The sequence below is a fragment of the Echiichthys vipera genome (genome assembly GCF_963691815.1).
Source record: "Echiichthys vipera genome assembly, chromosome: 2".
Classification (NCBI taxonomy): Eukaryota; Metazoa; Chordata; class Actinopteri; order Perciformes; family Trachinidae; genus Echiichthys; species Echiichthys vipera.
The window spans coordinates 805,368-817,867 of NC_139827.1; the positions used below are offsets into that span (position 1 = coordinate 805,368).

At 51.3% G+C, this 12,500-nt stretch overlaps 1 protein-coding gene across 1 annotated transcript in view; it reads right to left on the reverse strand.

The window, feature by feature from the left end:
- Window positions 1–12,500, reverse strand: part of ttbk1a (tau tubulin kinase 1a) — a gene marked incomplete at its 3' end in the record, with an annotated part of 35,109 nt that overhangs the window by 12,471 nt on the left and 10,138 nt on the right. Inside the window, exons 7-14 of the mRNA XM_083932602.1 lie at window positions 10,735–10,800; window positions 10,527–10,619; window positions 9,262–9,387; window positions 8,948–9,102; window positions 7,867–8,077; window positions 7,577–7,749; window positions 6,861–7,201; window positions 6,395–6,573 (exon numbers count right to left, since the gene is read on the reverse strand). Of these exons, the coding sequence (XP_083788728.1) occupies window positions 6,395–6,573; window positions 6,861–7,201; window positions 7,577–7,749; window positions 7,867–8,077; window positions 8,948–9,102; window positions 9,262–9,387; window positions 10,527–10,619; window positions 10,735–10,800 (1,344 nt within the window). The remainder of the gene's footprint in view (window positions 1–6,394; window positions 6,574–6,860; window positions 7,202–7,576; window positions 7,750–7,866; window positions 8,078–8,947; window positions 9,103–9,261; window positions 9,388–10,526; window positions 10,620–10,734; window positions 10,801–12,500) is intronic.

Here is a 12,500-nt window from a genome sequence, read left to right on the forward strand (position 1 = left end):
GATTCCACGTTTATTTTTGCATGAAACCAGCTGTGACACACACGCACACACACACACACACACACACACACACACACACACACACACACACACACACACACACACACACACACACACATTATGTAATGAAATGTGACTGCAGCCACCAGGGGGCGACTGAGGCGACACGTTCCCCGGTCCGTTATTTTTTCCACAATTAGTGCAGAATTCCCCGGCAACTAGGCCTCTGTAGACCCTGACCCTGACCCTGACCCTCACCCTGACACTACCCCCTAACCCTGACACTACCCCCTAACCCTGACACTACCCCCTGACCCTGACACTACCCCCCTGACCCTGACACTACCCCCTAACCCTGACCCTAACACTACCCCCTGACCCTGACCCTAACACTACCCCCTGACCCTGACCCTGACCCTACCCCCTGACCCTGACACTACCCCCTAACCCTGACACTACCCCCTAACCCTGACACTACCCCCTAACCCTGACACTACCCCCTGACCCTGACACTACCCCCCTGACCCTGACACTACCCCCTAACCCTGACACTACCCCCTAACCCTAACACTACCCCCTAACCCTGACACTACCCCCTAACCCTGACCCTGACACTACCCCCTAACCCTGACACTACCCCCTAACCCTAACACTACCCCCTAACCCTGACACTACCCCCTAACCCTGACCCTGACACTACCCCCTAACCCTGACCCTGACCCTGACACTACCCCCTAACCCTGACCCTAACACTACCCCCTGACCCTAACCCTGACACTACCCGCTGACCCTGACCCTGACACTACCCCCTGACCCTGACCCTGACCCTGACACTACCCCCTGACCCTGACACTACCCGCTGACCCTGACCCTGACCCTAAACGTAACGAAATGCTAAATTAAATTAGGCGACCGGGGAACATCAAGGTAACTTCAACAGACAGCACCTTTATGAGTCCACTCATCTGATGCTAAAGTTCGCATGTTAGCATCTACAGACAGCAGCTATATGAGTCCACTCATCTGATGCTAATGTTAGCATGCTAGCTAGCTAACAGACCTCCCTGAGTCCCTCCCGCTGCTAGCAGACACTGCTAGCAGACACTGCTAGCAGACGCTGCTAGCAGACGTTCACCTAGATGAGAGCTGCCGGCAGTACCGGAGATAGACGGCTAGCCAGTTACCATGCTAACTCCACCATGCTTTCATGCCACACTAGTTACAGAAAATAATCTGAACAAATGTGTTTTCTACGCTGTGACAAGAGTGTGAGGATGAAGCTTTACGTTTTTATATTTATAACAACTAACGTTAGCTAGCTTGCTAATTCCCCCATGCTTCATGCTACACTGGTTAGCACAACAAAGAGAAAACACTGCAGCTAGTTCATTACAATGTAATCATAAAGAATAAATAAACGTTAATAAACACTAAACTTAATACATTCACTGGTCTGTAAACATTATTTCTAAGAATCTCATCTGCAGTAAAGACTACAACTCCCATGAGCCCACGCACGCTATTCCCAGACAGCATCGTGTTATGATTGAGAGACCGGTTGCAGTGTTTTTCCCCCGGGGGTCCGAGCGCTGGAGGGGGACACTGTCAGACACACGTCTCTAAAGTGGATGTTTCTTAGTTTTTCAGCACAGAAAAAACAAACAGTTTAAAAAGGTGCAAAATGAAGCGCAGCGCTCCGACACATCGTTCACATCCCAGCCGCCATTCACTCATCTGTGGTGTGTCCCAGACAACAACAACGTCAATACTGGACGTCTCTGAAACATTTGTTTTGTATGTCCAGTGTCACGTGTGCACATGAACGCTGGCTGCGGTTGTCTCCTGCATGAAAGACCCTTCACACACCCGTCCATGCACCACCCCGACCTCCAACTGTCCCCGAACATCTGCACCGAACAGAACTCGTTTGGTGCAGACCAGTCAAATATGGAGGTTCATTAGTGTGTGTGTGTGTGTGTATGTGTGTGTGTGTGTGTGTGTGTGTGTGTGTGTGTGTGTGTGTGTGTGTGTGTGTGTGTGTGTGTGAACAGAGCAGAACAACAGAAGATGAAAACATCATCAACATCACTGCGACACAGCTTGAATCCTGCAGGAAGTGCTGTTTTCCCCCATTCACTCCTTCAGAATAAAATAAAAGTGATGAAAAAGCAAAGAGATGGAAAAGATTTGGGGGAAGTACCCGTGTTCCCCGGGTCCTATGTTCCCCAGGTCCCATGTTCCCCGGGTCCTATGTTCCCCAGGTCCCATGTTCCCCAGGTCCCATGTTCCCCGAGTACTATGTTCCCCAGGTCCTATGTTCCCCAGGTCCTATGTTCCCCAGGTCCCATGTTCCCCAGGTCCTATGTTCCCCTGGTCCTATGTTCCCCAGGTCCTATGTTCCCCAGGTCCCATGTTCCCAGGGTCCCATGTTCCCCAGGGTCCCATGTTCCCCAGGTCCTATGTTCCCCAGGTCCCATGTTCCCCAGGTCCTATGTTCCCCAGGTCCCATGTTCCCCAGGTCCCATGTTCCCCAGGTCCCGTGTTCCCCAGGTCCTATGTTCCAGGTCCTATGTTCACCAGGTCCCATGTTCCCATGTTCCCCAGGTCCCATGTTCCCCAGGTCCTATGTTCACCAGGTCCCATGTTCCCATGTTCCCCAGGTCCCATGTTCCCCAGGTCCCATGTTCCCCAGGTCCCGTGTTCCCCAGGTCCCATGTTCCCCAGGTCCCATGTTCCCCAGGTCCCGTGTTCCCCAGGTCCTATGTTCCAGGTCCTATGTTCACCAGGTCCCATGTTCCCATGTTCCCCAGGTCCTATGTTCACCAGGTCCCATGTTCCCATGTTCCCCAGGTCCCATGTTCCCCAGGTCCTATGTTCCCCAGGTCCTATGTTCCCCAGGTCCCATGTTCCCCAGGTCCCGTGTTCCCCAGGTCCTATGTTCCAGGTCCTATGTTCCCCAGGTCCTATGTTCCCCAGGTCCCGTGTTCCCCAGGTCCTATGTTCCCCAGGTCCTATGTTCCCCAGGTCCCATGCTCCCAGGGTCCCATGTTCCCCAGGTCCCATGTTCCCCAGGTCCCATGTTCCCCAGGTCCCATGTTCCCCAGGTCCCATGTTCCCCAGGTCCTATGTTCCCCAGGTCCCATGTTCCCCAGGTCCCGTGTTCCCCAGGTCCTATGTTCCAGGTCCTATGTTCCCCAGGTCCTATGTTCCCCAGGTCCCGTGTTCCCCAGGTCCTATGTTCCCCAGGTCCCGTGTTCCCCAGGTCCTATGTTCCCCAGGTCCCATGTTCCCCAGGTCCTATGTTCCCCAGGTCCCATGCTCCCAGGGTCCCATGTTCCCCAGGTCCCATGTTCCCCAGGTCCCATGTTCCCAGGGTCCTATGTTCCCCAGGTCCTATGTTCCCCAGGTCCTATGTTCCCCGATGTGTTGATTTTTTCCACAGTCAGTGCCGAATTCCCCAGAAAACAGGCCTCTGTAGACCCTGACACTACCCCCTGACCCTGACCTCTGACCCCTGAATGAAACCAGTGGAGGCTTGTGTGACCAGGGAACAAAGGTCCAGGGGAACATGCGGATGAACCCAGCAGCAGCAGCAGCAGCGGAGTTTAATGTGTCACAGGCAGTCGAGGAAGAAAGGAACCATCAGCACCGACAAGAACATCAGACACATCGGCCTCATCACAGAACAAGAGTCACTCCAGACTCCTGTTCCTCTCTGAGGGAGTGGATTTAAAGAGCTTTATCATTTCCTGTCTCTATATTATAATTATGTATCTGAGAAAAGATAAAACAGGTTGTCATCAGCATAAACACAGTGTCCAGGTCAAGGACATGGTATCAGGGAAGGTTGGGAAGTCCTGACCCAAAGGACCGGGGTCTCTGGGGTCATGGGGACCTGACCAGAACCAGGAGATGGCCTGACTTGGTCTTTGTGGGGACACTGATCCATTTAAGAGTCTTTTCTAAAAGAGGAATGATGCGATGCAGAGACCTCACAGTTGTTTGTCCGTCCCTATAAAAACTCTTCGTAAAAGATCATCTTTGCTTTTTTGACTGTGATTCCACTAAAGTCCATCAACTGAGTTCATTTCTGATAATTCTCATCAGTGTTATTGATTTCTTTAAACCGTCACTATAAGGTCGCACTCACACTGTCCATTCCTACCGCGCCGAACACGCTGCACCGCTAAAGTGTAGTTCGTTTCACCAGTGTGAGTGCGACCGCCAAGGCACCGTACGCTTGCCGGCCGCAGCCCGGCTGAGAGAGGTGGGCTTTTGTGCGGTTGCACGGATGCACATGGACAAGCACGGGCGTGAGCACGAGCACGAGCGTGAGCACGAGCACGGGCACGAGCACGGGCACGAGCGTGAGCACGAGCACGGGCACGAGCACGGGCACGAGCGTGAACACGAGCGCGGCCCTGATGTCTCTTTATATACGACTTGTTCGCTGCGACGGGAATCTAAACACCGAGACCAAAAAGGAACTTTCTTGGAGAAAAGTAGAGAAAGAAGCTGAACCTGATGATAAGTTCTGAAATGATGCATCTGCTGTTGTCAGCATGTCAGCATGTTAGCATGTTAGCATGTTAGCATGCTAGCATAGCGCTGATGGATCAGAACTTCACTGAGGAAACTTTTAAACATTTTAAAAGTTGTTTTCTTGTCGTCAAACCCGACAGAGTATGAATTAAGACGTTTTACATGTCGTCGTTATTTCCTCTGACTTTTTATTTGTTTATTTAAATGAAATCAGAAAAATCTGAACCTCGGCGCTGGAAGAGGCCGCCGTCCGGACGTAACGGGACTTCCTGAAGGTGGATCCAAACATATCTGAGACTTCATCAGGTGCAGAGCGGCATCGGGCCCACGGCTCTGCACCAGCGTGAGGAACGAGAGGAAAGAGTTTTTATCCCCAGAAATCTGCAGATCTGCTGAAACTCTTTTAAATCAAGACTGAGACTCTTGTGTTTGATGAAGCTTCCTGTGCTGAACTCTAACTTCCTTTACACGTCTTTAAATTAATGCTTCCAAGGATCTTTTACTCAAATGTCCTTTCATATATTTTCCCACTCTTTGCTTTATTCTCCTTTTCTGTGCGTTTGTTCCCGATGCTTTTCCTGTTTCATGTAAAACCTTGTTGTTGAATTGTGATAAACACAAAAGATCCAAACGTGATCAAACTGGAATAAAGCGACTGGTCCGTGTCTCATCAGAGTCACGTCATATGAAACAGTATCAGAGTGTTTCCTGAGCATGAACACGTCCTGAAGAACTGAAATAACACAACGATGACTCAAAGACAGCGTGTGAAGCAGAAACACAGCTGCTCTGAAGCGTGGCAGAGAATTTCATATACAGCGACTTTGTGTTTGAGACATTGGTCAGGAAACATGATGTGTGTGCAGGACGACAGACCCCTGCAAGTTACGACAGACCCCTGCAGGTGACGACAGACCCCTGCAGGTGACGACAGACCCCTGCAGGTGACGACAGACCCCTGCAGGTGACGACAGACCCCTGCAGGAGTCTGTCATCACCTGCAGGAGTCTGTCGTCCTGACGTCACTGTGACGCCGTTAAAGGACGAGTCCAGCACCAGTCCAGACGCTCTGCTCTTTAGAAGGACGTGCGTGTGACGCAGAGAGCGGATGAACTGTGTGTCACATGATCAACAGTGGTGAGGGGCTGCTCACCGAAGCCAAGTTCACACCACACGACCTTCAAAACCGTGAGATCGAGATGAGACTTCCTGTGACGACCGACCGGCCGCACCACGAGATCTTCACCAGGAGGAATCTGAGAGGACGACGTCTGGACTCCAGACAACGCTCTGACCCGGAAACACACTTACGGTCCTCAACAGGTTTATATGATATCTAACACTGACTGTGACTGTGACAGTTAAGTTTAGACAGCTAAAGGAGACGGTTAAGTTACAGGCGCAGACTGCGTTTTCATTGGCCGTAGCTGCCCAGCAGGTCTCCATATTTGTCCTGGTAGATCTCTGGGCTCCGGCTGCATCTGCTTCTGATCTGGAGCTTTTTAATCAGGAGCTCAAAAACTGTCGTCATGTTGAAAGTCTAAAGTCGTGCAGTGTGAACTCGGCATTCATGTGTAACTTTAACCCACTCCGCCTGCCGCTCTCTTCTGTCCTTAAGTACGAATCATCGACACTGAAATCTGGAGATGAGCTGAACCCGGATGATGCTGGACTCGTCCTTTAAGCTGCATGTTGACCAACAGATAAATGAGGTGGAGCAGCTGCCGATGAGCGCCTCCTGGTGACAGCGTCTGGCACAACATTCATCAGAAGTAATGAACCTGTACAGCAGCCGTCCACTTCCTCATCTGTCCACCAACATCTCCTCTGATTGGCTGGCTGGTTCTCTTACCGGTCTTTGAGGTCCAGTGGGGTCTGACTCTCTCCTGCGGGGGCGTCCTGGCGGCAGCGAGTGACAGGGCGACTGGGCGGGGCTCCCGCCGCTCCTCCTCGACGCCTCCTCCTCTGTCAGCGTTAACATCCCTCGGCTGCTCTCCCTGGTGTGGGTCTTTGGACGAACCACCAGCTCCCCTGCAGGGAAACAAAGTGTTACCCGGAGTCACAGGAGCTGGAAAGTCGATAAACATTTGTTTTGAAGCTTGATCTAAAGAAAAGATGTCGCTTAGCAGGAAACCGTCGGATGCCGACCCTAGGTAGGGAAGGAGTCCTGACCCCAAGTGAGGGAGCTCAAGTACCTCAGGGTCTTGTTCGCGAGTGAGGGGGACAATGGAGTGTAAGCGATACCTTCCCCGGTCCTGAATCCTTTCACCTTTACCCCTAAAGACCTCTTTATTTCAGGTGTTTACAGAAGCTCCTACCTGCGGCCCTGAGCCTCCTCCTCTCCTCCTGCTCCTCCAGGGGGCGGAGCTCCTCCGGCTCCTCGTCAGTGGTTCCTGACGTGGTTGGCTGGAAGTCTCGCAGCTCTGCCTCTTTGTCGATGATCACCCACTCTTTACTATCAAAGTCCTCCTCCTCGGCCAGCGGGACGGAGCGGATGAAGGCGTTGCTGTGCGCCTCCTGGTCGACGGACGCCACCGACACCTCCTGACGGCCGCTGACCTGACGGTCACCGCGGCAGCCGGGGTCGACGGACAGCATCTGAGCCGGCTGGGAGGAATAGACGTGACGAGACGGAGAGCCGAGGATGTCCATCCTGGACCTGGAGGACACAAACCGTCATGAAGACACGGGAGAACGTGACTCGACTGAAGCTAAAGACGCCAAAGAGTTCGTTCCGATTCATCGTCCAAGTCTTTAGTCTTTAGTCTCCAGTGGAAGTCAAGTTAGTAAAGGGAAGTCCGAGTTAAGACAAGACCAAATCAAGTCTAGACACCTTGAGGGGAAGTCCACGTGAAGTCAAAAGTCTTGTCAAAGATTGTTTCAGGCTCAAGCCTCAAGGCAATCGAAACCAAAGTCTAGTTCCCAGTCAACAAAGGCCCAAATCATGTCCCACACGTCTGAGTCGACTGTCGAAAACTCTAGTCCCGTCAAATCTCGATGAGCTAAACTGAAAGTCCGTTCTGAGTCGGATCACCTCTGTCCATAGGCGTCGGCCCGGCCCTCAGCAGCAGACAGACGGTCAGATTCAGGGCTGTTGACCCGGCGGTACCGCAAGGACCGACCTTGACCCGTCGGCGACTCTGGGACTCCACCTCGAACCGGCGACACTGGACACGCCCCCCGACTCGCCTCCTCCTCCTGAGCGCCCTGGACAAGGACAGGAAGTGATGTTTTTCAGAAGCTATTTAAACTCTCTGGGTATAAACGCTTTAGCGGCACAACCTGAACTTAAGTTTAACACTTCTGTCCTGAAACAGTCCAAACCTTGTTCAGGCTGATCCTGAGTCTGTTGCGGTTGAAGTCTGTGTCTTCCCAGGCCTCTCCGGGCTCCCCGGCGTTGGGGACGCCCGTCTCGCCGGGGGGCCGGCTGGGCGGGGCCGGGGGGGCGTTCTCCTGATCACTGAGATGTTCGTCCTGCAGAACGTCGTCGGTGTTCTCTCGCTGGAGGTCTCCAGGAACCGGCGTCACGATGGCTCTGTCGACAGAGAGTCCGATATTTATCTATTTACAGATACGGTATTTTGGTAAACGCTCCTCTTGACTTCACACCAGACGGACTGTACGGGTGACAGCTGCTGTGATAGAGGCGTCTAACGTGAGCTAGCTTAGCACTGTTAGCGTAGCTGACATTACTTTTTCACTGTGTTAAGCTCGGCAGCCTCATGCCGGTGAGTGTGAACCAGAACTGAGCGTCTGTTGGGAACAAAGTCAAAGTCTCCATCTTGTCAGACTTTGACTCCGCCTCATTTCCTCTGACCAAATAAGGGCATGTATGTGACGTTGGGGGGAGGGGCGTACGTCCATCTGGCTGACGTTTACCTCCGAGGAGAAGTGAGGGCCAGAGGCTAGCTGTCACTCAAGAGGCCACGCCCCTAATTATTCATAAACTTTAACCTCCAATCAAATAAAAACTAGCCCCTCCCCCTCAGTGTTGTCATGGAGATCTGATCTAAACACACAGACTAGAATGTTCTTTTGTCCTTAAACAGGTTTAATGATGCTGTGTAAACGTGTTTAACATGAAACCTGCCCCTAGTGGACACTCAGAGAACTGACGCTGACCCAGCTTCCTGATTGGACCAGACAGGACGCTGTGGGCGGGGCTTGGTTCTGACCGTTCCTTGCTTTTGTGTATTTTAGGACGTCTTTCTAACCTCGTGCTCTGGTTGTGTTTGCTTCTGTTTTGTTGTATTTAACAAACGTTAATTACCGTGAGAGTTTATTAACAACTGTCCTGTTTTAAATAACCTGAAGTAAAGTTCAGCTCTGTGCTGCAAACACGTGTCTCCCCCGCCTCAGCGTCTCAGCGTCTCAGCGTCTCAGTGTGGATGGAGATGGCTCTTACCCCACCATGGCGGCGGTGGGCCGGGTGTTGTGCTGTGGTTGGGTGGAGGCACTGGTCGACAGCGTGACATCACCTCCTCCCTTCTCCCAATCGAACGGCTCGTTCTCCGTGATGATCCGCTCCTTCATGCTGTTCTCGAACACCGACATCAGCAGCTGGAACAAAGCGGACCACAGTCAGGGCGCCATGGTAACAGTTGCTATTAGCAACAGTTAGAGGAAAAAACAGTTCAACCAATGGAAACACGGCGTTTACAGTCTGAGCTGTGGGGAAGAACAAAGACGACTGTCACAGAACCATGACGCCGGTCGTACCTGGTAGTCCGGTTTGGTGTAGTAGTCCAGGGCCAGGACGTGGTCCAGGAAGATGTTGAACTCTGAAGGCATGTGTTTGAGCAGCATCCGATGGTCGTAGCGCTCTTTAATCTGACCCACTTGTTCCTGCAAAGACACAAAAGACACCGTTGATGCAGATCCACGTAAAAACAATCAGCTCACTTTAAATGAGGGGGATTTTCAACTGTTCTCCAAACAATCTGACACATTATCGTCTTATCATCTGACGCCCACGTGTGTCCACCTCCAGCAGTACCAGGGTCTCTGTGATGAATGTCGCTCTAGCTGCTAAATCCTGCGCTGTGAGCACCATCTGGCCTCCGACCGTGTCCGTCCCAAAGTTCACATCCTACCCCCCTCCTCACTTCCACACGTCTGCATCGACCTGAAGCTTCAGGAGGTTTGGTTCCAATCAGAAGGAGCAGCAAACTCAGCACTTCAGGACTTTAGTGAGAGGGTCCGAGAACAGCCTCGTGTAAATGTTTGACTTCCTGTCCCGTTGTGTTTCCATGGCAGCAGCCAATAGCGTTGGGCGTTGCTGGTTGCCAGGGTTGCCTGTTGTTGGGTGCAGCTACTGTAGGCTGGCACTGGGTGAAATGGAGTTAGCCAATGGTGCAGCTGCTTGGGAGCCTCAGTGAAGGGGGCGTTCTTTGTCCCAGCAGCTGAGTGAGCGGAGACGGGCAACAACCAGAGTCACTATAGGCCGAGCATTCACTCCATGGACTGAGAGAAAGGAGAGGAACGCCATTCAGACGCACGCCCACATGGCTACGCTGCTCCTGGATGCTAACATCACTTTCATCTGCACTTAGCTGCAACGGCTAACGCTAACGGCTAACGCTAACTGTCAGTCAAACTCCTCTAATCCTTGTTTTGATGCTGTGGTTTTCTGGAGGGGACGGGTTCAAACAGGCTCAAACAGACTCCGCTCTCCTGGAGCTACTGGGCCGGGTCTGACCAACCTGGCAACCCCACTGCTGGACTTCTTTTTTGTTGTTGAGACGACGATCTGGAGACTCTAGATGGAGTTGCTCTGATCGTTCTACATGTTCAACCTTAAATATCAGAACAGTAGAAACACAACACAGAAGACTTCCTGTGACTCTGCGTCGTTTGATCGGAGCTGTTTGTGTTTGTTTATTATTGTTTGTTGTTATTTTATGTTGTTGTTCGATTGTTGTCTGTGCATCTGAACGTGTGCTCATGTTGATTCATGTCCTCATTCATAAAGAAATGAAGCCGACCTTGTCTTTGATCTTTCGCCATGGCAACTGTCCAACGGCGAACTCCACCAACATGTAGAACAGCGACCACAGGTCGTCATGGCGACCCATTTCCTGGAGGGGGTGGGACAAAAGCAGGTTGTTACGATATCATGGTTATCCGTTTTATCATTTCACAAAATAATAATAATGTAAATTATAAAGAATGATATAACGTTAGTGAACACACCTTGTTTTTATGAGCGTTGACTGAAGCGTAGCGCACCGTCCCTCTGAACCCCGCCACCGTCCGCGGCTGAACACAAGACGCCAGCGTTAACAACTTCCCCCCGACCACAGACAGGAAGTCATTTAATAATGCTAGGATTCACTTCCTGTTTACCACACAACAGATCAGCTGCTGCACCTGCGACCGCTCCGTGTGTTCGTCTGCTGGTGCTTTGAAAAGTAAAAGGTGCAAACGCCAGGTAGGCGGGGCTTCCACGGGAGCGAGCGCTCATCAACGTTACGCACCAATGAGAACTTCAGCCGCTTGAATCTGTCACTTTGACTAAAGAAGCGTTTAAAACTCATTTAAAGAACAAAAGTCGTGTTTAACTCGTTCAGAACTGAATCCAGATCTTTTACAGGAACGAACGAAGCTCTTTAAACTAAAAGTCGTAGTTTTTTAAACTAAAAGTCGTAGTTTTTTAAACTAAAAGTCGTATTTTGGGTCTAAAAATTCGTATTTTCAGACCCTTAATCTGAGGCTGATGCGGCTGCAGACACGAGCGTGATGTTTACGGCTGCTGTCGTTACAGTGGAGTCCCGCCAAAATAAAACACATCCAATAAAAACATGGAGACAGTTTTTTCTGTAACAACTATTAAGGTAGAAATCCAGGAGAGATGCTAACAGCCGGACGTGGCTAACAGTGGTTAGCTCGGGGCAGCACGGTGAAGGCATTCAAAGGTCTTTTTTAACCACTAATGCTGCTGAAAATAACAGCAAACCTCTGCAGCAGCATGAGAAGAGTCCCTACACACACACACACACACACACACACACAGACACACACACACACACACACACATGAGAAGAGTCCCTACACACACAACAAAGCACCAATGGGCTCCTTCCACTGTAATGGACTTTACTATGAGAGGAGCTGGTACAGGGGCCAGTAGGTAAGTCTTTAAAACACTCTTTAATAAACTCTGGCTTCACTAACTACGCTGATGACGCTTTGTTGTGTGTGTAGGGACTCTTCTCATGCTGCTGCAGAGGTTTGCTGTTATTTTCAGCAGCATTAGTGGTTAAAAAAGACCTTTGAATGCCTTCAACGTGCTGCCCCGAGCTAACCACTGTTAGCCACGTCCTGCTGTTAGCGAATCTCCTGGATTATCATTTCCTCTGTAATCGTCTCAGTCTGCAGCGTAACGGTGACGTCCTTAAAGTCCCGGCTTGTGAAAAGCTCGTGTGTCGTATGACAAAAACAAAACACGGCGAAAAAAAGCGGCGTGCTTTATATTTAAACGCTTTTCCCCGTGAGCTGAGGATGAGCGGGCGCCGCGTCCTCGTCGCGTCCGTCTGTCGCTTTCATGTTTCTGATGCAAACAAAGCAAATTCAAAGCAAAGTGACAAAAACAACAGAACAATGAGACAAACAGAAACATCAGCAGAGGGTCGACGCATCGCCGCCGCCGCCGCCGCCGCCGCCGCCATGGCAACGCTGACGTACTGTCCGCGCTGAGGTTCCCGTGACAGCGGAGACACGTGAACGTTTGGGTTCACTGAGTTTCCTCTTCATCTTCAGCTCCGACAAACGCGTCAAAGGTATTTTATTCCTCACGCAACGTTTGGAGGGACGTGTTTTACTGTAACAGGCCTCAGACACCGTCTTCTTCTTCTTCTCTGTCGTTACGCGGGCGTTCCTACGTTAGTGGAGACGGTAACGCCGCGCTGAGGAATATTAATATTTACGTCTCAGGCCTCGTCCACAGGAACGCGGGTAAT